We start from the raw sequence: 24,918 nt of genomic DNA, 5'->3' as shown, positions 1-24,918 counted from the left end.
GGAATCCCGCAGGCAATTAAAGCCAGCGGGGTTCCACTGGAGTGTATTTATCTAAGTATTTCAGGTCATTAAATGACCTGATTGAGCTGTTTATTTAACAGGTGTGGGATTTTACAGTGAAATGAGACTGTTTCCCATACTGGGGGAAACACTCACACTCTCAACGGACGTGTTGCAGCCAGCAGCCTGTGGTAGCTGCCAAGGTGCATTCCACTGGTGGGGGGGGAGAGCCTTCACCAACGCAGGAGGACACTCCGTAACATTGGGCAACGCCTGCCCTCCACCACCCTCCTCCAAGCAAGAAGATTCACCGGCATGGAAGTGCAACCCCTGTGCGAGGACACACTTTTCTAGCGTGCACAACCCCGCAAACCTACACCTGCCAGATGGGTGCTGCGTTGACATCCTCTGAGGACGAACAGCATGACCAGCTTCAGCAGCCTCGCAGTCCACGCCGTCCACCTCAGAGACGTGCATCCCCACAACACGATGCTGTGGCATATCCACCTGCACAGCAGGATGGAGGGCATCCGCAGAGAGAGATGCGTCGCAGGAGGCACTACCCTCCGCACAGGGTCTACAGACCGAGGCTCAGCTTCATGGACCTCTCTGAGCAGCAGTGCATACGTAGGCTCAGAGTCACTCACCAGGTAGTCGCCGACATCTGCAGCCTCCTCAATGACGAGCTGCTCCCGGATGGACCAAGCAGCATCTTCTTACCCGTCGCCGTCAAAGTCACCACTGCCCTCAACTTCTTCGCCTCCGGATCCTTCCAGGGTGCCACGGGGGACATCACCGGGGTCTGTCAGTTGTCTGCACACAAGTGCATAAGGCAGGTCACCGATGGGTTGTTCCTCAGGGCCTCGACCTACATCAACTTCGCCATGGATGAGCGCAGCCAGACGGAGAGGGCGGTTGGATTCCATGCTGTGGCTGGCTTCCCACGGGTGCAGGGTGTAATCGATTGCACCCACATAGCAATACGGGCACCTCCACATGAGCCAGGGCTGTTCATCAACAGGAAAGGGTATCACTCCATGAACGCCCAGCTCATTTGTGACCACGGCCAGAGATTCCTACACGTGTGTGCCAGATACCCTGGCAGCTGCCACGATGCCTTCGTCCTCAGGGAGTCCACCGTCCCGCCCCTCTTCCACGCACCCAACACCGGCAACGGCTGGCTCCTCGGCGACAAGGGATATCCCCTGCACACGTGGCTTATGACACCTCTGAGGAACCCCATTACCGAGCCGCAGCGTCGGTATAATGACAGCCACATTGCTACCAGGTCTACAATTGAGCAGGCTATAGGGCTGCTCAAGATGCGCTTCAGGTGCCTTGATCGTTCCGGGGGAGCACTCCAATACACGCCACTCCGAGTGGGACGAATTATAGTTGTCTGCTCTGTGCCCTGCATAACATGGCACTACAGAGAGGGGTGCCGCTGGAGGAGGCCCCATGCACACCCGCCACCCACATTGAGGACGACAATGAGGAGGAGGACGAGGGAGAGGAGGAGGACCGACCCATGCGCCGAACACCGGCTCACCTGCGTGCTCGTCAGGCCAGGGAGGCACTCATATGCCAACGGTTCTCCTAACATCACACTGTGTGAGGCGTTCACATGTCATAACGTGCACAGACGAGGGTCCATACAGGCTCCCTCCACAGAAGAGTGGTGCCTGTACACCTGCACCCACTGTATTATGCCCAATGGGTGGGACGGGGTGGTCGTCGTCATGATGAGGCGCACGGAAGGGACATATTGCACAAGCCGCAGAATTATGGACAAGAGGTGGCTGCATTGGTGAGAAAAAGTGAGTTTATTTTGTGGTGACATTCAAAGAGTGGAAATTTAAAAAAAACATAGACAAACACCCTGGTGCAATCCCTGTGTGCTCACGGAACTTTAGGCTTTCGTTTCCGGGTACCCCTACGTGGTGCTACCCCTGTGGCTCCAGCAGAGGTGGTGGCAGGTTGCTCCTGTTCGTGCCCTGACCTGGTAGATGCTTTGGGCCGACGCCCCCTGGGTTTCGGTGCCCGTGAGGGCACCTCCACAGACTGCTCCTCCTGCACCTGTGCAGGGGCAGACTCGGCCACCTGGAGAGGATGGACCATTGCGGGCACTGGTTGAGAGGGGGGCAACGGGTGAGACGTGGGGGCGCCTTGAGTAGCGTCCACACTTCCATTTCCCCGTTCACCATCTTCCCTCTCATGGCCAAGGCCCACATCACCCCTTCCACCCTGCTGGACGGCAGTTTGGATGACGTGGGTGAGACCTTGCAAGGCCACCTCCAATGTATCTGTCAACCTGTTGATGGCGGCAGAATGTTGCTCACCCTGAATCCGAACAGCTGTTGTGAGGGCCTGGATGGACTCATTGGTGAGCTGTGCGTGACGCTCGAGGGAGGCTAGCCTGTCCTCCACCGCAGACGTTCCCACACCTACCCGCGACACTATCTCAGAGATGCCTTCACGTCCCTGCGACACTATCTCGGCGATACCCTCCTGCACCTGTGCCACCATTCCCCTCATGCAGGAGTTGGACTCCTCCATCCTCCGTGCGATTGTGGAGAGTGCGCGTGGCACCTCTCCCAGTACCTCAGCAATGTTCTGGTGCCCCTCGACGACTCTCCTTTTGACAGGTGGCCCCCTGGGTTCAGCATCTGGGTCCGGCTGAGCAGAGCCTGGAGAAGAGTGCTCCCACTGACACGGACCCTCCGCGGCTGACCCTGCCACCAGGGTCTGCTCATGCTCACGTGTGCGCGGTGACTCACCATGTGCAATCCCAACTAACTGAGGGGGGGGACCCACCGAGGTGTGTGTATCTGCGCTGGTGGATGCAAGGCTCATGTGTGACGATGCACCCTCAGAGACGGGCATGTCCTCTGAGGAATCGCCCTCAACCGAAACGTCGATCGCAGACGGTCCTGCAAGAGAACAGAGGGAAATATCAGGCATGTGACCAAATGTGGCGGTGCGGCATATGCCATGTGATGCTAAGATCATTCGCGCTCATGAGTGATGAGTGCCAGCTTTCCCTTACCGGCCGTTTCGCCAGAACCAGACTCGCCATCCGCCACCGACAGGCAATGCAGCGTGCGGCTGATCTCCAGTGCCTCGACCTCAGCGTCTGTCAGGGCCACCTCATGTGGCGGGCTCCCTCCGGTGCGTGCCCTATCACGTGCGTTCCTGGCCCTCTTCTCCTGTGAGGGCAAAACACAAAAACGTTATTGAGTGATGATTACAATGTGAGACACTTCAAGCATTGGTGTGAGTGGGTTGAGCGTGTGCCAGATGGATGGGAGGATGCGTGTGCCACATGGCCATCCCATTGTATGGGCATTGGGGTGTGTGGTAGTGGTCGAGTGGGGACAGGGACGGTGGGTACGTGCAGGCACTGTGAGGATGATAGTTGGGTGGCTGTGAGGATTGGTGCGGGAGCACAGTGCTGTCAGTGGAGATGGGGTTGTGAGGTGGTTGAGGTGATGTGGAAGACGGAGTGACGCAGAGTGCGTAGTGTACTCACTTTCCCGGACCTGGTGAGGTCATTGAATCTCTTGCGGCACTGAATCCAAGTGCGGGTGGTGTTTCCCCTGCTTGTGACCTCAGCGGCCACCTCCTCCCATGCCCTCTTGGTGGCGCTGGCAGGGCACCTCCTTCCATCTGTGGGGAACAGCGTCTCCCTCCTCATGCGGACCCCGTCCAGCAGCACCTGGAGGGCGTGAAACGGGGAGCAGCCTTACCCCTGTGCTCCTCCATCCTTCATGGAGTATAGTTTGTGGCTGGAGGGGCTTTGGTGGACTGCCCCTTTAAATAGAGCGCCATCATTGCTCAGACGTCAGTGCGCATGCGCAGGCCGCCGGCACGCAGCGGAGAAGCGCGGAACCCGTAACTGCCGGCTAATTACATCAATCATCCCGCGATCGCGCGCGCAACGCACTCAATTTGGACAGCGCGTTTTCCTTGAGCCCGACTGACCACCCGCTGCCAACCCGCACCCCTGGTAAAATCGGGCCCCTGATCTCACGCATCTGATTTTTCAACTGGCTTTTTGGATGTGTGGCTTCATTTTAACAATAAAATCCAATGGTAACTGGTCCCATGATGAATTTTATGCCATTGGCCAAACTGTGGCCCAAACTGCAAACCACTCCCATAAAAAGTGGTCCTTGTACATCACCTGTTGAAGCAGATTGGTGATAATGGATATCCCTTTTTGAGTACATGCTTCATAGTCGAGATAAGGAAGAAGAGTTTGAGGGCCAACAAGTTCAGGTGCAGTGACCCTGATCCATTTTGGCCGTACCCATTACTACCCCGGAATGGTACCTGGACATGTCAGAAGGATATCTGTTTTTGCCAGATATCCTTCATGAAACAGGCTACCACATCTGTTCCACAACAATTTATACGCGACATCTGGATCAGGCCTAGCTCTGACCAAAGAAATAAAGTTTACCACAATATGAAGCTTTCATGCTACCACATCCTGCCATCCCAAGAGACATCTGCCACAGCAGGCAGTCTGTAGGGCACACATGTATTAGGGAAGTGAAAAAGGGTAGGCAAGATCTTCACTTTTCCTTGGAAAGGAGTCATTAACTGGACAGGACACACGGTTTTCGCCAAGTGGCAAGGTTCCCTCAAGTGCAAAGAGTCATGTGTTATCTATGTGGGCATCTGGACTCTTCATATCAACACAATGGCCTACATGAAGAGAGAGGATTTACACTCAGTTAATGTTCAATTGGTATTTGACTAGGAAGTCCCTCATTCGATCACCTGTCGGCACTGAATTAGCTCATTTCAGTAGAGATGCTACAGTTGGCCTGAAGGTCAATGTCCCTGGTTGGGGATGGGAATATCATCTAGGGTTCCTATTCCTGATTACTGATCAGCAAGCAAGCATCTGGTCGAAGTATGAGTGTGGATGTTAGGTGAGGACTGATTTTGGCTTGGCTATGATATCCCCTGATATAAAATAGCCTGTAATATTCACTCTCTTGGCTCTAGGCTTTCATATTTTGGAAGGCCATGTTGTACCTATACTACAATTCTGTCTTTGTCAGTGGTCATCCCTGACCGTACCGTTCTGATTAGCAGTAATATGCAGTACACTCAGCGTCTGTATATTAATTAAACTTGTGAGAACCTTATAGATTCTTGGGGTAGCTTTTTGTGGGCTGACAATAAATATGGCAATGTTTTATCCCAGTCCTTGATATTCAATATAGCAGAGTTAGATGCCTCATTTTGGTAGGAGAAATAAGACCAGTTATTCCTTGGAAGGTAAGAAACTAAATTGGGTAGAGGAGCAAAGAGATCTGGGAATACAGATATATAAATTACTAAAAGTAGCAACTCAAATTGATAAGACCATAAAGAGAGCAAACAAAAGTACTGGGTTTCATTTCTAGAGGAATAGAATATAAGAGCATGGAGATAATGTTAAATTTATATAGAACCTTGATTAGGCCACACTTGGAGTATTGTGTGCAGTTCTGGTCTCCATACTACAAAAAGGATATTAAAGCACTGGAGAAAGCGCAGAAAAGATTTACAAGGATGTTACCAGAATTGACGGGATGCAGCCATCAGGAAAGATTAAGCAGGCTGGAATTCTTTTCTTTGGAAAATGGAAGACTATGAGGAGACCTGATAGAGTTCTTTAAAATTATGAAGGGATTCGATAAGGAAGAATGTGGAAAAACTCTTTCCACTTGTGGGTGAGTCCAGAACAAGGGGGCAAAAATATAAGATAGCCTCTAGGAGATCAAACAAAGAATTTAGGATGAATTACAGAGAGAGTGGTGAGAATGTGGAACTCGCTGCCACATGGAGTGGTTGAAGCAGATAGTATTGATGCATTTAATAGGAACCTTGATGCATACATGAGAGGGAAGGGAATGGAGGGATATGGGGGCAGGGTGGGAAAAGGTAATTAGAGTGTGGAGTATAAATACTGGCATAGACCAGTTGGGCCAAATGGCCTCTTTCTGTGCTGTAGATTCTATGTAATTTATTGCAATCATTACATTTTTATTCTTATCACTAATTTCTACCTCTACTGCTTTTGTTATCCTAACAATGATTTAATTTCTTCCTAATAATAATGCCAGTATTCTAATTATCTTTGCTCTAGTCCTTGTCTATCTTCTGGCTGAAGTTGTAATTCTATGATGTCAGTATTTTTGCTAGCTGCACATGCTTTTAATTGCAGTAGATTATCAATGCTTCTTGCATTGGTACAACAGCATTTTAACTTATCCTTCAACACTATTATCACTGATTGCACTTTTTATTATATTTGCATTTCTTTCTTTACACTAAACAATGTTATTCCTCCGGCCTCTTGGTCAGCAATAACTATTTGTTTATGTTCTATGTTTACTCGAGTTATTAACCCCTCCCCTCCAAATCTAGATTAAATTACTGCAATCTACTTTTTGTGAATTAATGTCAATAGCTCAGTTTGTCATATTGTTATGTGCAAAATATCCTTACCATGTAAGAGCCTTCTGCCCAAGAAAGCTCTCCAATTGTCTACAATATCAGTTGCCTTCTGTATGCACCATTTTAATAACTTGTTTAAGTCAATTATTATACTTATTCTTTCTTTACTAATACTGAAAACAAATCAGATACTACCTCAGGGCCTTTTATTTTTTACTTACTCACAATATGTTTATGTTCCTTCTTTGGAAAACATTCTATAGCCTTTTAACATTCATTGTGGAACACCTTACTAAAGACACATCTTGCCATTGTGTGCCCTATCTGAGTGCTTCATCCAGGAATGTACAGCCCTACTTCAAATGTACAATTTCAACCCAGCTGTCAACATTTTATTTGCTTCACTTAGCTTTCCCTCTCCTTTTGGGCATTGGTTTTGTCATTATTTTCATTCACCTGAAATGCAGCATTGTGTACTGCAAATTAATAGTGTCCTGAAAATTAATAGTCACTGCAACATTCATCATTCTAGCCTCAAGCAACTTCTAGTGTTCCTTCAGGTTTTTCAGTTTTTTTCACTTCTTGATATTCAGTCACTTTAATTTCCAACTGGCTGAATTGGAAATAAACCAACTCTGTGACTTTTTTTTTTGAATTGAATGCTTAGAAGTATATATTTACATATATATTTTAATCATTGTACATTTTGATTGCTTGTTGCTTGTGGGAGGAGTGAACTGATACATCCAGGTTTATTGGCATGCACTGGGAGCAATGCAGATCAAGGGATTGAGGCGACTTGTTTGAACTTGGTTTCTGAGGATTAGTTAGGTCTCGGGCTGGGAGGAAGTCCTGGCTTACTAATTGTCATAGCGGCTGGAGTCATTGTCCTTCATAATCAGTGGATGGATTGCTATGCTGGGGGTGGTGGGTGGGGGGGGGGTAGGTGGAGTTGGTGGGGGGGGGGTTGGGCAGTAGGATGAGAGAACAGTTTGTGTTGAATGAACCCCTGCTGCTCCGTATGCTAGTTCCAGGGCAATACTCACTCTGTTGGGTTATGTCCCACATATGCTTCAACCACATGTTTATTCTGGGCAGGGGTGCACTTCATCACAGAAAGAGGGTTCACCTTCTTGCAGCTAATTGTGAGAGTTATGCTAGCTTGCTCATTGTAGGGGGCTCTCAGTGTCCAGTGGGTCCAGCAAGCACTCTGGGTTTTCTGGGATTGCAAACTTCAAGGTCTTTGTGATCTCCTAGACTGCTGTCCAACATGGCTGAATAGAAGGATAACATTTGTGGATCTTGCTCGTGCTGCAGTACATGCAAGGTATGAGTTGGCCTTGGTGCATTTTTCTGTCGATGGTTATGTGGAGGATCGATCTCTATACCTCTCACCATTCCTCCTCCATTACTGGAGGGTCAGGGTCTCTTTTTTTTAAACTTCCCTCAGATATTGCTTCACCTTTAGCCATAGAGGTGAATATGGTGCATATGGTGACGATCTGTCTACAGGACACTGGGGGGTGGAACAAGAGTTCCAGGGGGATTGGGTCATGCTGAAGTCTGCAAACAATTGCAGGGGTCTGGAGTTAGTTCTTCATCTGCGGACAATGGTATTGGTCATATTTCTACACTTCAACCTTTTGCTTATTCTCTGTATTCATTTTCCCAGTTTACTGTTCTTAGAAATCAGTTTTACAGAACAAATATCCCTTTAAGCATTCTTTGTATTCTAACCTTTTTTTTATGCACTCTGTTCCTGATTTCCCAATAAGTTCTTTATTCAGATTCCATAGTCACAGTTTTTTAAAATTCCTTTGTTTTTTTGCGATAAAAGAAGGTATCACTTAGGTGGAGCGTAGAGAAGATAATCGGATGGAAGGATTGAAAAAAAGAAAGACAGACTTGCATTTATATAGCAACATTCACGGCCTTGGGATGTCCCAAAACGCTTTATAACCAATGAAATACTTTTGAAGTGCAGTCACTGTTGAATGCTAGTAATGGAGCTCACCCAATTTTCTTGACGTTAATTTAAATGAAAGGAAAATCGGGCAGGATGTGTTATGGACAAGCGATCTTTCCTGCCCAATATTCCCCCCCATGCTTTTCCCAGGCAGTACTTTATACCCAGGCAGTACAGACAAAGATCTACCCTACAAAGTACGTACTGCTTTGTAGGTTACATGGTACTTGCATATAGTTTATGCCTGCTAACTGCTTTCCATGTTATGAAGATCTCTAAACAGCTTCATTATTCTCGAGAGAAAGATTCATGTTTTTCCAAAAAATGGGAGAATTATCTTTTTTCTTAATTAAGAATGACTAACAAAATTGTGGGATCATCTGTGATTCCTGAGGAAATTGTTTTGTTGGGAGGTAAAGAAAAAACCCAACCATGATGCTCCTACTAGTATGACCTTTTAATGTTTCTGCAACAGCTAACAATCTGTTTAATTCACATAAAGGTCTAGGAACATAAGGAACAGGAGTATGCCATTCAACCCCTTGAGCCTGTTCCGCCATTCAGTTAGATCATGGTTGATCTATACCTCAACTCCATTTACTTGTCTTTGTTCCATATCCCTTGATACCCTTACCTAATAAAAGTCTACCGATCTCAGTCTTGAAAATTTCAATTGATCTAACATCCACAGCCTTTTGGGGGAGAAAATTCAAGATTTCCACTGCCCTTTCTGTGAAAATGTGCTTCCTAATTTCACTCCTGAGTAGCCTAGCTCTAAAGATTGTGCCCCCCCTTGTTCTGGATTCCTCTTCCAAAGGAAATAGCTTCTGCATATCTATCCTATTGAATCCTTTTATCATTTTAAACACCTCAATTAGATCATCCCTCAACCTTCTAAACTCAAGGGAATACAAGCCAAGTTGTATGCAAACTGTCCTCATAATTTAACCCTTTAAGCACTCGTACAATTCTAGTGAATCTGCTATACCCACTCCAAAGCCAGTATATCCTTCCTGAGGTCTGGTGCTCAAAATTGAACACAGTAGTCCAGATTGGATATGGTCTATTCCTGGTAGTACAGAAAAAGGTAAAATTGCTAAAGTTTTGCAAACACAGCACTTAATCTGTACTATCAAAGTGCTTTTCTTTAATTAAAAACAATGTGTAAAGGCAGCATAGATCGACCAGTATATCAAGTTCTAAATTTTGTGAGGGTACACTCCTGGCATGGAAACCCCGTAGCAGAGATGGGGCCACAACATTTTAGCCCAATTTTCCGACCCACTAATTCCATTAATGAGGCCCCACACAAGGAGCGGGACCTCGCAAAGTTACCTGATAGTGCTTTTTTACAGTTGGTGGATGATTTTTCCCACTCAGCAATCATTGCAAACAGGGCTACTGTCGGAGCCGTTGGTATCATAGTAGGTACAGCATAGGAGGAGGCCATTCGGCCCATCGTGCCCATGCTGGGCCTTTGAAAGCTTGGTTTGTGTCTGAATAGTACTGGTAGTTCTGTTTGGCATGCAATTGTCCAATATCTCCAAGGGCTGGAAATAAGGAACCCACCGATGGTGCTCAGGTCAGGCAATAGGCTGGTGGACAATTCTATTAACAGCCAGTCATCTGATATTTTTTCTTTCTATGGCAGTGTTACCTGTGGCAGGATTAAGACCAGATGGAAGCTGATCTCAGCCCATCAGCACAGGAATGCAGAAGGAACTATGATTGTCAATCCCGCCCCCCTCCCCACCCCCCCCACCGCGTGAAACAGGAACTATGTACAAGGAAAAATTTGTATATTTTCTAAAAGATATATTTCTGCTCTGTTGGCCTTACTCATCATCTCCCCTGACGCCTGATGTAAATGACTGCCTCATATATGAATATTAAGAAGAAATTCGTCTAAGATGTGAAAATAAAGTTGCTAAGCAACTGTGGTACATCTTCCAGTATTTAGTTAGCACCAGAAAAATTACAATAAAAGCTGCAAGATTGTCATAGATATCAAACTTATTCACTAATGTTCTTCAGGGAAGGGAACCTGCCACTCCCACCCTGTCTGACCTACATGTGGCTTGAGTCCAGACTACGTGGTTGACTCTTACTGTCCTTTGAAGTGGCCTAGCGAGCCACTCAATTGCAAGGCAGCTAGGGATGGGCAATGAAGATGGTTTGATTTATGTACCCACATCCCAAGAAAATATATTTTTAAAACAAGCTTCCAATAAATCTGTTAACTCTCCCAAAAGAAACTGGCAGCCTTATTTTTTTTTGGTAAAATATTTGCTAACCAGTTTCTACTACATACTGGAACCAACAGGTATTTTGGAAGGAAGGAAGATTTAGATATATAAAGTTTGGAGTTTGATGATTTGTGTTATAGGGTTAAATGTTAGAAATCTCAAATCCTCATCATTGTAAGTAAAAGTTTTGATAAAGTAGCTTTCTTACAGTGAAAATCATTTCCTTATAAAGTGGGAGCATGAATATGTTTCTCACACTTAGTCTTTCTGCTATATTAATATGGAAATGATTATATTTTCAACTTTATTTGTTGAATGTATAGCAGAAAAACTAGACAAGTGTGGTACTGTATCTCCTCAGGCAGTTAACTGTAAAGGTTTTAATTGCCACATTTAGGGTGCTTGGCCAAGATTGCAAGTACCAATTTACCACATTCCTGAAGGTTTTTACAGAAAATATTTTAATTTAAAAGCTTTTAATTGTTACAACCAAAAGCTGAGTTGTTTTTCTTTTGGCATGAGAAGGAAGGAGTTCAGTGTTTGTTATGTTGTCTCTCTTCCGTTTCATAGTCTTGTAGGATGACGTTTCACAAAAATGTATTGTTGAAAATGTGTTCAGTCACTTAAACATGTTGAAAACACATTGAAGTAGTTGCTACCACATTGCTGCTTTAATAGGCTCAATGATCACAACTCACAGACTCTAAAACATGTCAGCAGAGAGGAGGAATAGCTCATTTGCACTTAGCAGTTAAAGCTGTGTCATTGTAAGTTACACTTTTGGCAGCTCAGCATCAAGCTGGCCAGTCCATTTGAAGATGTAGCTCGTATATTGTGACCATCTCGAGCCACAAAAGCCCCAGCAGGAGTTGAGTAAAGTAGACAAGCCACAGGCAAGGGCAAATAGAGCATAACAACTTCCTAATAAGATTCCTGCCATTTGATTGGAAATTTGGCAGAGCATGGCTGGCTGTGTATAGGGTCACAAATGCAACAGTATTCGCATCTTGGGCTTCCTGTCTGCACTTGCTTTTGCCCTAGGGCAGTGCCTGCTGTTGAAGAGAGAGCCTAGGCCGCTCCCAGATGGCAGACAGGCACACTATGTTATTAAAAACCAGAGATTCTGAAACCTTGATGTTCTAGTAGACTCCTAATTAGTCCCTTGCATAAGGGTAAATGGCATGCCACGTTAATAAGAAAAAAGTCTTGGCCAACTATTTATTACCAGGTCTCCTCATTTACTAATTTTCAAACTGTGCTGGCAGCTTGAAGAATCAGAACAGCAATTTAGCATCTTTTTTTCATTTAGCCTTTATATTTGTTACATTGTCATTGTGTTAAGACAGTTTAAAGAAAAAGGCAAGGGGGAGTTTTTAATTCCTGGTACACTTAAAGATGTTTTACTGATTAACTTTTTATGTGAAACTTTTATGAAAAGCAGTTTCAGGTGACATGGGGTGCATTTTGATGGACTGCAGCTACATGAAAGCTGGACTATTCACATGCACATGGCCCAGCCTTGTTAAAATACCAATTGTGTCAAGTCACGAAATTAAGCATATTTGCTCTCATTAGTCTGAGAAGTGCAGACACAGATTTTAATGCTCTTTTCGGTATTTGCTGTGGTTGCTTATTGTGTAGGGGTTCTGGAAGCAAACAGCAGATGCTTTTGTTTCTTTTCAGATTGCTGTCTTTTTTTTGGTGTGAACGAGGGGCAGTGAAGAAGAGAAATTTGTGGCCCGTTTTAAGAATTGGATGTTGTGGTGAAACAATGTTTAGGATCACTAATTCAGCAAAAAAAATGCCATTAAGAATATTGCTTATGCAAAAACAAAGTAAATTTGGCTAATAGCACTATTTAACTTTTTATATGTTAAGATATAATCTAATTTATGGATGCTTTGAAAACAAGACTTTTTTAAAAATACATTCTTCCTATTCCACAAGCAAACTCGATGATCTTCAGCTTGCATTGTTCTATAGTTTGTTGTCCAGCCTTTAACTCCCTATGATTGGATCTTTTACAGATATTAGGTGAAGGTGGATGAGATTTAGCCAAATACATATTAAATTAATGTTGAATTCTTTGGTTTGCATAGAAGGTATTAAATCCAGGTACCCTAAGTAAGCTGTGTAATAATTCTGTTTTTAACACATTAAAAACGTGTTGCTTTTCTCCCTAGCTGCTGCTTCCAGATTGAGGAAAAGCAGAAAGAGTGAAAATGTCTTTTATACTGACTTATACTTTCCTCTTAGCTGAAAACTAAATTTGGCAGGGTATAATCCTCTTATGAAATATCAGGAATGCACTTATTTGCCATGGCCCTCCCAACAGAAGTTGGGCCAAAAAAATTCCACTTCAGTCTTGCCACATGGATATGCCTTCCTAAACCTAAATCTCTGATCAGTACTCCCCCCTGTTAAATATCGGTTTTACAGGACCACCTTAGTGGTTTGGTCTGCTTTCAAAATCTCAGTACTCTTATAATTCCTTTCCCCCATACCCTGTACAAAATCACTCATTTAAAATTGTGCTCCATATCCCTGCTCTAGCTAAGCATTTGGAAGATTGATGGTTTTATATCACTTTGCCTTGATCTGCATTATTAGAATTTTAATGTCCTTAGCAACCAACGTCTGGATTTTCGACACAGTAGCACATAGAGTTGAAAAACAGTAACAGCGGTATTTTACAATTCTGAATGAATGAAGTGCTAGATGGTAAATGTGCTCATGCTGTGAGGGAGTGCTTGAAGTAGCTGGATTAAGCAATTGCAACTAACAGGGACTTATGGGGCCAAAAAAGAAAAACTTTCTTTGGCTCTGACTCTTCAAAATGACCCAATTGGAACAGAGAATTTTAAGTGTGCCAATTGTGGAAAAGCCTTCGACAAAAGTCTGGAATATTATAAGGCCTAAAATAAAAGGGTAATTTAAAAAAATATATATATAAAATGTTGAAAATAGCGCACAGACATGCAAAATAGACAAGAAAGTTCATCTGGCACATCAAGCCTATATGCACTATCAATCCTCCCACCCCCAGTAATATAGTTTCCTGGAAGAGGCAACAAACCACACAGCCATGACTTGTGCTCCATCATGAATGTTATCCTGAATTGTTGAATGTATATTCATAAATGAAAAGGAATACTGCTAGACTAGTACTTCTGAACACTTATTAGTCAATGCCCTACATATATGAGGCAGAGTCAATCACCTCCTTCCCCTGTACTCCCTTCGTATTCTGAAAATGAGGACTCATGGCATATGATTTCAGCAGCTCCTTGATAGCTTGCCTAAGTGACCATTGTTCATGTATTAAACCTAAACACTTTAGTGACATGAAGGTATTTGACCATGGGGGGAAAAGGCACTTTGTCTAAGCCAAACCTTTCCCCAAGCATTCTTCCAGGAGGGGTCACTGAATAGTGATAATGGGCAGGAATCCTGGCCAATATTCCTTGTTTCTTGCTTATCAAGTGATATCAAGCTCTGCACAATTCAGACATTCAATTCAGGATCTTCCTGGTCTATTTGGCTCACCACCATGCAGTGCATTTACCCATCAAACTAACAATGAGCTCTACATTTTGCATTTTAATCTGGTTTATTTTAATATAGAAATGAATTTTGCTATGATCACAGTATTAAAAACCTGAATATTAGTTGAAATCCAACTAACCAAGATGTTGAACATATCTGAAACTGTTTAATGGTACTGTGGTTTACATCACTCCAACTCTTCACCTTTGAGACATTTTAGGAATTTCTATTATTTTCAGTGGGATTTGGTTGACCACTTTGGGAATTTTCATTATTTTCAGTGGGATTTCATTGACCACTTTTGCTTTGGAAAGGGCTAGTCACAGGTTTGAACTTTGGCAGAAGTCAAATTAAATATGTAGTCATCCTGCTGCAAACTATGTGGCAGTGTTCCCATTAGTATTAAAGCCATATGTTGTCTTCTGTCAAGGTGCATGAAAAATGAAAACAAATTGAATCATTTGATTTTTTAGTCCTAATAAATTGAGATAGAATAACTATTATAAATTGCTTAAAATCTAAAAGAGAAGTATCTATCAAAAACAATGTCTAAATATGTGTACCTACAACTCATAACTTAATCAACCATTCATGAGTGATCTTACCCGGGAAATAAAACTAATCAGATAAATGAGGAGTGGGCTGCTTAGGATTTACAAAAAGTATTAACCACAATGTTTTGTGGATCCAATATTTCTAGTTCAAATACAGAGATTACTCAATGGGCATGATGTGATAAAGTATTTATTATGCTTTTGATTGGGTCAACAGGTTTTTTAAATGTTCAATTATACTGTTTGCATTAGTACATAAATAAAAATGCAGCCCTCTGATTTTTCCAGTTGAATCGCTTGTCTTACCTGTATTGTGTGGAGTGACACAAGGAAGAAACATTTTTTAACTTCTGCATTAATTACAGGTAACCTTTGCCCATTACTGACAGGCACATTGACTTTCTCTTAATCCACAGTTTTGCTGCCTACAAATTTTGTGGGCAGTTTTAGGGAACAACATTCAAAAACTTCAAAGCCTCAGTATTTGTTAAGGCAAAAGTAACCAATGAGGGCATTACATTTCAGCGATTTTAATCTACTTATTTTTCTTGAGTTCATGACCTCAGACCTCTCTCTGCAGCCTAGAGCGTTCCTTTATTTCTCATATCTAGATCATTATTACTGTGTGCAGGGATCGAATGAAAAAAACATATTACGGTCTTTTGGCTATATCATGTGCCCTCATGATCTTTTTTGACTCTGGAAAGGCAGTAGAATAAACTTCAATAGATCATGGCTCCAGCTATAAACTGACAAACAGATTTATTAAACAGTAGATCGATAAATGAAGAGCAGCAGTGGCACACTGGACTTCCAGTAGTTACAGGCTTAATATCCCTCCTCAGAAGATAGAAAATAATTAACAGTTGCATCCACTACACGAAACTGCAGTGTAAACTGGACTGGACACAAGGTCCTGAATATTACCATTTACTTCATGATTTTTGGTTACTGTCCACGGAGTCTCTCTGGTGTATCTCTCTGTCACTGATAACTTCAGAAGGATTCTTTAACTTGAGCAAGACAAGCTGAGAAATACTTTTTTAAAATGACAAGGACAAAGGAAATTTAATTCTGTCTCTTGAACTCAAAAAGAACCACCGATCAAACGTTCATACAGAGGAAATTGACAAGATGCTTGTATTTGAATTGGGTGGCTTTGTCACTCCCTCAGGTACCTGAACAGACATAACATCTATTTTCAGGGTATAGTGCATCAAAACAAACTGGGCCATTTTCTGTGATTGACTCTGGTTTCTAACTTCATATGCACCATGACAGGAAGAAACCAACCAATACCACAATGTACCATGAACAAAAATGCTTAATTTTTGTCACAATGGGTTCTGGGCACAATGAATATAATCAGAGGTCCAACTGATCTCTTCTGCAGCCCATTTGACCTTGTATGGGTACATGGTTTGGCAGAAATTATGATCCTAATAAGAATTCAGTGTCAAGTTCAAGATCTGGATCCTACACCTGAATCTGATGGATTGTGACATGTTTTATCAAGGAATAAGCATATTTCTAAAATCCAGCACATTGAGGAAAGCACCAGCCCCATAAGTTTTTGTATATTCCCCAGACATCTGCTGTGTTACCATACTCAGGAAATGAGCAAAAAGAATGTAAGGGATAATGCAAATGCCTCATTCGCAGAGCATGTTTGATGAGTTTAATGCCAAGTTACTAGTTTCCTCAAAATTCCTATGTAGCTGAAGCCGTGATACAGGTCATTTTCTGCTACTTGTAGCCGGAGAGATTAAAAGCACAAAATGCCCCAAGTTTGAGAGGGAATACACCATTGCATATAATATCAAAGTTAAACTGTGATGATGTTATTTGAATTTTTAAAGTGTACTTTTTTTGTTTCTACAAGGAATTTGTACTCCAGATGATAGATTTAGCTATTGAGGAATTGAATAATTTTCTACTTTTTGTGCAAACTTTAGATACAGGACCAGTTTTCCTCTACAAAGCCTAGCCAATTCTCCTCATCTCCTGTCACATCAGTGTAACAGTTTTGCTTCTATATGTGGCCTCTTTGAGTAAGACTGAAAATGACTGTTAATTAAGGCAGGTTTTGCTGTAGAGCCATGTCACTGGGAACTAGATTAAAATTGTCCAAACTCATTTCACAAAAGCACCTGATGTTCATCCCATCTGTCTAGACTAGAATCAAACCCAGGTCCTAGAGGTGAAAGGACAGTGTGTTAACCTACTGTGTCATCTTGTCCTCCAGAGAACACCGTTTTCTAAAAGCTAGGTTTAACTGTGCCGTTGTACTATATTAGAATGTGATGAAAAACATATTGGCAGAATTTTTGTTATTCATGGCTGTCAGAAGCATCAGATATAAATCCACATCAAAAACATGGCTTTTGGATATGCTTCCCTGTTTCAGTATGCAGCATTATTAAATTAAATACTACAGGGCTAGCTTAAGGTGAAACAAAGAATAATAGTTAGAAGTCAAATCGTTGGATTACTACTTTCGCAGTAATCTAATCATATCAAGAAAAATAAGTAATTAAGGAAAAACATTTTTCCTTTGATCACAGAGACAATAAATAAACCTCCAGGGAAGAAAGAATTGCATTGAGGTAGAATTTCTAAGATGACAAGTTATGATACGATCGTTTAGTTCTGGAATTCACATAGGCAGAATGCCTGCTGGGACTTTTAGATAAAGACAACCTTAATACCATAGCTCGGCTGGAAACTCCTTTTTGAACAATAAAATAATACTATTCTGTTTTGTTAAGCTAATTTACCCTATCTGTATTTAGTCTTTTCTTCAGGTACCATGTGTGCCTTGTTAGAAAAAAGGAAAGCTGTTTCTTCAAATGCTATTCCTGGTTTTCTGCTGTGGTATCTGGACACATGTTTAAAGCAACATTTGTTGGCCACATGTAACAGGGGAGGGGTTTTTACTTCAGATCTGAGGTCACTGCAAAACAGATACTTTATGGAATGTGAAGTATGTGGTAATGAAGGTGTGCTTAAATATATCCAGTTTAAATTGACTGTCCCTGTTGAAATATAGATAATTTACTTTAACTCGTATTTTATTTTTAGGACCAAAATAATGAATCTTTATGAAAAACAAGCATGGTTATTGTGGTTTTCTTAAAACGTAATTGGATTTGTCAGGAGATGCTTAAGCCTTTTGGATTCACATATGTGGACTACAATTTAATAGGGCTCACAGTTGTTCCTGGTAAATGGTCCACTTGATGTTTGAATATAAATTTATTATTTAATATTTTGCAATGCAATGGTGTAATTTGAATATCGGAACAAATGGGTAATGTGACTTCAATACGTTGTCATGCCGCAGCTGAACCAAAGAGAAATAGAGACTCAAATTGCAATCATAACAGTGTGCCATTTTTCTGTATTATATACTTCAAAAAGTTTACACTCTAGAGGGGAATAGATCAACATGTATGCAAGACCTTTATCTCTGTAGGGACACAATACTTTTAGTGTGGAGAAATGTTAAAATGAAATATGATAGAACAGACACATTAAATGCCAACATTAACCCTAGCAAATTGGGTAGAGAAATTGTTTGCTAATGAGGTCATAAAAATTAACTAGTCACAAGAATTACTGGCCTTGCAATTCAGGTAGGTTATTGAGGTCACTAATCATTGGTGTACTCCATTTAATGAAGGCTAAAATGTTCAATAAAGCCATGTGTTGAAGAGAAAGTTTTAATTACTACCCTTTTCATTGATTTGTGTTGCAGATAACTTTGATATGTCATGCTGGGTGTTAACATTTATTGTGCTGGCTAGCTTTTTGAATTAACCATGGTTCCTGCATCAGTGTCAAAGTAAATTTGAAGGGGTGAACCTTAAATATGCAATAAATTAATTAAAAAGTTCCTGAGCAAAACTGAGTTTCAACAAAGATGAATTTCAATTTTTGTTAATAGTATCCACATTTCACAGAAAAGTGAAGGTAGTGTGGAGACAATTGCTTTAAAAACACAAAATCACAGCTGGGATTGTGTTCTCCTTTTGTCTTTATTGTAAGGTACCTTGTAGTAAATGTCATAACATGTATAGCATTTGTGCCACTTCCCCACACTGCATATCCTTATCCTTAATTGCTCTTTGGGTGTCTACCCCATTGAAGTTAATTAAGATCCAAGGTCTTTTTCCATATATGATATAATTTTATCCAATTATGCGTCTAGTTGAGGACATTTTATATTTTAATTTAAAATAGCGTTTATCACAATTAATTAATTACTGGATTCTTGAACATTGTTTCATATCTGCCGCTTGGAATATATCACATTCTGTATACTAGTCCTGTCTTTGTTGGAATTATGTAGCAGATTGTTTTTAAGTCATTGCCTGTAGTAAGATTCCTGGCCAACAGACAGTGTGAATCAGAAAATCACAGGCAGTGGACCTACATTCTTCTTACCTGAGTATGCAGTGGCCTGGTACCTGGCCATGAGCAAGACTCAAAAAAGCAACCCTTAAAAGTCAGCCAACTGGAATGGTCTTTGAGAATTGTTCATTATTTCCTTGCCCAGCTGCATCTTTCTTTCTTCTGATCCACTTGTCTGTACCAGTGAAGTAACTGATAGTGCTCTAGCTGACATAGAATGTGTTCTACCCTACTTTTTTCTTTCCATCGTATCTTGCACTATGTCTTGGTTAAATCATGCCTCTCACCCTGCTGTTTCTAGTCAAAGCTCTGCTAATCACTCCTGATGTCTTGATCAGTCTGCAGCATTCCACGCTAACTTTATCTTTGCTCAGAATTTCTAGAAATTTGCTGTTACTGCCACCAGACAAACTGGTGGCAGTTCCTATAGCACGTGCCTCTTGTAACTTCTGTGGCTCTTCGTTTCCAGTTTTCTTCTCTCTTGAGGGTACAGTTGCTAGCTGTCCCAAAGAGGAAAGCTGACACTTTTTGGCTTCCTTTTGCTCCGCCAATGCTAATCTTGATAACCTTGGCAGAGAATCTCCATCCTCTGTCCCACTCTTCCATTATGACTGATACCAGGTTTTACCTTTCCATATATTTTGGATGTTCTCTGCACTCCAGGAAAATATCTCCTGAGCATATTTGTCCTATCATCATCAAGATATACCCCTCAAACTTAACCCTGTCTTATGCCATCTTTTCATTTTTTTTTTACTCCAAATCCAGCTTTCCTTCTCCTTGGAAATTTGCGTGCCTTCACTCTCCTTAAGAAGAGTGATGCCTCTTACCCTTCAAACTACTGCCCTGTTACATCTGTACTTTTTATAGTTATGGAAAGTTATGTTGACTTTTAAATTATCAGTCACTTTGAAAGTTCTGGCTTCATCAGTAATCACCACTACAGTTTTTGGCATGGCGATTCCACTGGGGATCTTGCTGCTAATGCTGAAACTCTTTTTAAACACTGGTAAAGTATCTGCTATTGCCTTGAACAATGGCAAAGCCTTTCACAGATCTGGCCCCATACATTTATAAACCAGTTGCTATTATGTGGCCTCACACCAAATCCATGTGCATAGTTACCCAGTTTCCTCTCAAATGGCCGCTTCTATGCTGTACTTGATAGCCCATCCTCTTACTTTTATCAGGGCTTTGTCCTCTCTCCTGCACCTCTTTTTTTATATCAGCGATGAGCTCCATTCATCACTCAATGTTATCCATCTCTCTATTGATGATTCTAATTTACATTCATCAGCTTCCTTCATGTTTCACACCGTCAATGCACTCACACCTCGTTCCTTTCACAACCGGGCAGGAAAGTGGAGTTGAGGTCAAAGATCGACCATGAGCAGGCTCGAGGGGCCATGTGGCCTACTCCTGCTCCTATTTCTTATGTTCTTACAATGCAGTGGCTGAATCTCTATATCTTGATCTCCATGTGATTTGGTTGCTAAATGAAAATCTTATTTCTTTAAGTTTCACAAAGACAGTTTTTCCATGTCGCTCAAGTCCAACCAACAGTTGCCACCTACCTTATGATGATTCCATTTTCAATTCTCCTTCATCTATTGACATTCCTGACCTTACTATCTCCTCTGATCACAAATGAAATTACCATATCTCCTCCATTGCTAAAGCTGTCTCCAAGAACGTCAGTTTCTGCTTTTTGTCAAACATTTATTTTCCCTGCAACAGCACTTAATTCTCTGTGTAGCCCACGTCTGCCATACTTGCACTATTGCACTACTATCTGGGGACGCTCTTCTAACTCCTTTTTCACACTCATGGAGCGGATACATGAAAACCTTACCATCTGATAGGTTATTCCTCTCCTAGCCTTTGGACACTTCTGGCCTTTAACATCTCTCGCTCTCGCTCCCTGTTTTATTGAGACTGCTATTTTCAGTGTTTTCATTCCCCCTAAGCTGCAAGTACACTTCCTACACACCACTCCACCTCTCTATAATCCTCACTGTGTTGAAATCAAGACTCATCACACAGCCCCCTACTTTAACTCGTTCTTTCCCAGGACTTCAAAACTATGGAATTCTTTACCTCCTTTAGTTTTTCCTTCATCTTTCCATCTTAAAGCTTATGAAGCTTGAGCTTCGTATCAACTATTCACTGCTCCTGGTTTATCGTCTTGCTTCTTTTTACCCTTGGTAGTGCACTCTTCGAAGGCGCTACCCAGTATCCTTAGTTTCTCATTTTTAAAAAAATTAAGTGCCTATCATTCTTTTAATTATGAGTATATATATATATCTCTACACTTATATGGCACTTCTTCCTTTGCTTGAACATATCTGAATAACTAAGCTTTGGGTAATTAAAGTTCCATATATAACATTTAAAATAAGCAAAATATACAATCTACATTAATTTCCACTTTGAACCCTTCCATTAAGGAATTTGGAGTGGGATCTACTTAAGGAGTCAGGATGTTTATTATAAAAGAGATACATCAACGCAGTAATATCATTTGCTCTTCTAGTCCCAACCATGAAGCAAGTGACAGTTACATTGCTCACTAACATTATCGGACATAAATGTCAACTTGTTCTAAATAGCCATTTGAGTGAAAAATCTAAACTCTGTATTGATGTTTTTACTAGCTAGCAGAGGAGCTTGAGAGAGGAGGAAAGGAAAATGTGGCACTACAGGAGTACACAGACAACTTGCTTCAACGAATCTCAGATCTGTGCCCTGACATCCTGGAGCAAGTCATCAAGATGCTGGAAGAAGCAGCCTGATACAAGCAGAAAGTGAAGCAGTATTGAAATTGTGGTAGCTCATTGTGAAGTGAGTAGAAAGAAAAACCCATTCAGCTTCTACACCACTAAACACTGCACCGTTGTTTCAAAGCCAATCTTCATCCAACTGTATTTGTGTATACCTTAACAGTATTAGGAGTATCATTCCAGAAATAATAGGATTCTCAGTTACTATTAAGAAAGATGGAAATAATCTGTACTCTGAAAAGTCTACATTATGATTAGGTGGGTGTTCAGCTGCACCTTGACTACCTTCTTGAGATGCCCATTGCTTGCAGTTTTTTTATATACCCAGCTTCAGCTTTTAACCCATTATTGTCAACTTCTGCCGGTTCAGCAACTACAATGGGTTCAGGGAATTCCACGGGTAATCTTTCCTTACTCTCTTGTACCTTAGCTATGCTCACACCTGAATTTCCAGATTGGTAGGAAAGAGATAAGAACTTTTATAATATTTTAACATTTTAGTGGACAATGCATTAAATATAAAACTTATCTTTTGTGTGATGAAAAGTTCAGTTTTAAAGGTGAAAGAATTATCAACAGTTGACGAGGATTATCCTTCTGAACAAAGAAACCTGTGCCTCTCAAAATGTACTGTACGTCTGGATATGTTCATTAGATGATCAATTTACAAGAGATGTTGTTAAAATGGAAGAGTATTTAAAATTCTGGAACTGGCCCACTAGACTGGGATTTGCTATATGTAAAGCACATGTCAGCAAGTAGGAAAAAAGAAGCAGGATTTGTAGTGCAATTCTTACTTGCTGATGTAGCAAAGCTCTCTGATGGTAATAGTTGTACTTTATGCCATTATGAAAGATTCCTGAAGAAAGTTAACAGCATCTTGCAGCTGATTTCTAAGTATGGCAACTTGTGCATTTGTATAATTTGAGTTTTTAATGCATAATCATACTCAGCGGCAGAAGCACTTTACTGCTGTGAGTGGAAATGCAATAGAAAACTTTTTACTGCTTAAGTGAAACCAAACCTCAGAGCTTTCTTCAGTAAAGGGGCAAAGTTCTTTGGAATATGTTCAGCACATCTGGCAAATTTTGCACTCCTGGAGAACACAGGCAACAAAAAGTAGTATGTAACATTGTTGTCACATTGGGGTTGTGATCCTTTGAGTGCCCTAACAAGCAGTTCTCTATGTTCTATAGTACAACTGAATACTTGAAGTAGGAAATTCTTACCACAAGGACCTAATGTTAAGTAAATGTCATAGTAAAAGCATAAAATCAATGATGTTTAGCTGTTAGATCATTTATATGTAATGTGCCAATTTTGGAACAGTTATTGTATTGGGGGAATTATGTTGTTCCCAGATTATAGTAATATAGATCATAAAGGTTAACCTCAAATCAGGGCATCAAAACAAAAATTTTTTGGGCAAAAGAAAATTGTTCTACCAAATGAAAAAGGACACTTCTCGTTAGATGTTTTACAGAATTTCAAGATATTTTCTTTTGATACTTTGGCATAGAACTCTGGTTAAGATAAACACTGTGACAAACTGACAGTAATGTTTTATTTATGCGTCATTGGTAGACATCTCGCTTTGAGTGTTACAAAATTAATTACCATTAACACAACTTCTCTTTTCCCTTGGCTTGTTTTCAAATAAATAACTTGACTGGTGTTCTGATTGTTATTACACCTGTACTATATACTGTGTCAATTACTGTACAGTAATTTTTGTATTTGAGATTTGTGTATCAAAAAGCACGCAATTTCAGTTTGACTTTTCATTTGAAAGTGGATTAAAGATTTAATTTCCAAATAGTGTTTACAAGCGGATCATAAAAATGTTGACACAATGCTTACCTGCAATGTAATTGTGTAGAATGGTGTTTGAATGTGATGCGCTGGAATATGTAGATCAGCAATTCCCCAGGTAGCCCCTTTTAAGTGTTCTGTCAGATTTTAGTAACCTCTTTAGTCCTATTATTTTCAAGTTCGTGGCATGTCATGGGTTCTGCTGTTGATATGTAGTGAAGATGTTGACATGGTACCAAAAGGAATCCTTGAGTATGGTTATCCACCATGGGCATGTTTTAAAACTGTTACTGTACACCATTATCTCGTGGACATTTAGAGGTATATAAAGTTCAAAACATTGTTATCAATGTGCAAGAAATATTTAGTGTTGCCCAGCTTGTTTATATATTCATTAAATAAAGATTTCTTTCTGATATCACTTGTTGTTTAATAAAGAAAACTGTTTTTTTGTGGAATGCCGCTTTTTAGTTTATTTTAAGAATGAATCCAAATCTACCATTATGTCAAAATTAACATACAATAACTTTCACCAATTTCTCTGCTTTGCTATTTTCCCCTCTTTCATGTACTGCCCATTGTCCATACAACCACCTTCACTCAGGAGGACATTGCTTTCTCCATAGTGGTCATCAGTATAATTCTGAGATTGGCCAGTAGAATATGCTGGGTGAGCCAGCAGACGTCAGTTTTTCCCTTCTCAAAGGTATAACTTGGCATTCATTTAGCACTCCATCACCTTGGCCATCCAGCTGAGAACTGTCAAAAACTCATCAAACTCAGGTAACTGAATTTGAATTGCAAGTAACACTAGGCCTTGATCTTGTGACCTGGCTGGAAGTCAATCACTCAGTTGCTTGAGTTGCTTGGTCCCAGCAACATATTAGTTTGTTACATGTAGGGAAATGATTTACTTGTACATAACCATTTTGAAAATAAGAGTACATTTCTCCAGTAATGGTATTTGGCTGCTATTTTTATGGAAACCATGTTGAGTTTTATAAGCAAAAAGCAAAACAAATCTGGAAACCTTTATGTAGTTCTGTATTCTAATTTCATTTTGCATGCTCCAGGTATTGAAATTATATGTAAAATATGTCAGTGCTCTATTTATTTTCTGTGGCACCTGATTTTTGACTGCTAGT

At 41.2% G+C, this 24,918-nt stretch overlaps 1 protein-coding gene across 3 annotated transcripts in view; it reads left to right on the top strand.

Moving 5' to 3' along the window:
• LOC137334185 (ERC protein 2) overlaps positions 1-24,224 on the top strand; it is a 631,578-nt gene extending 607,354 nt beyond the window's left edge. For 2 of the 3 annotated variants that reach the window (XM_067998749.1, XM_067998748.1), the window contains one exon: positions 21,836-24,224. In XM_067998749.1, the coding sequence (XP_067854850.1) occupies positions 21,836-21,973 (138 nt within the window). In that variant the 3' untranslated portion in view covers positions 21,974-24,224. The remainder of the gene's footprint in view (positions 1-21,835) is intronic. The other variant, XM_067998751.1, reaches the window with a different exon arrangement.
• Positions 24,225-24,918: the final 694 nt, after the last annotated feature.

This window comes from Heptranchias perlo, chromosome 17 (genome assembly GCF_035084215.1).
Source record: "Heptranchias perlo isolate sHepPer1 chromosome 17, sHepPer1.hap1, whole genome shotgun sequence".
Classification (NCBI taxonomy): Eukaryota; Metazoa; Chordata; class Chondrichthyes; order Hexanchiformes; family Hexanchidae; genus Heptranchias; species Heptranchias perlo.
Note: the sequence above shows the minus strand (reverse complement) of the source record. Positions and strands in the feature narration are given on the sequence as shown.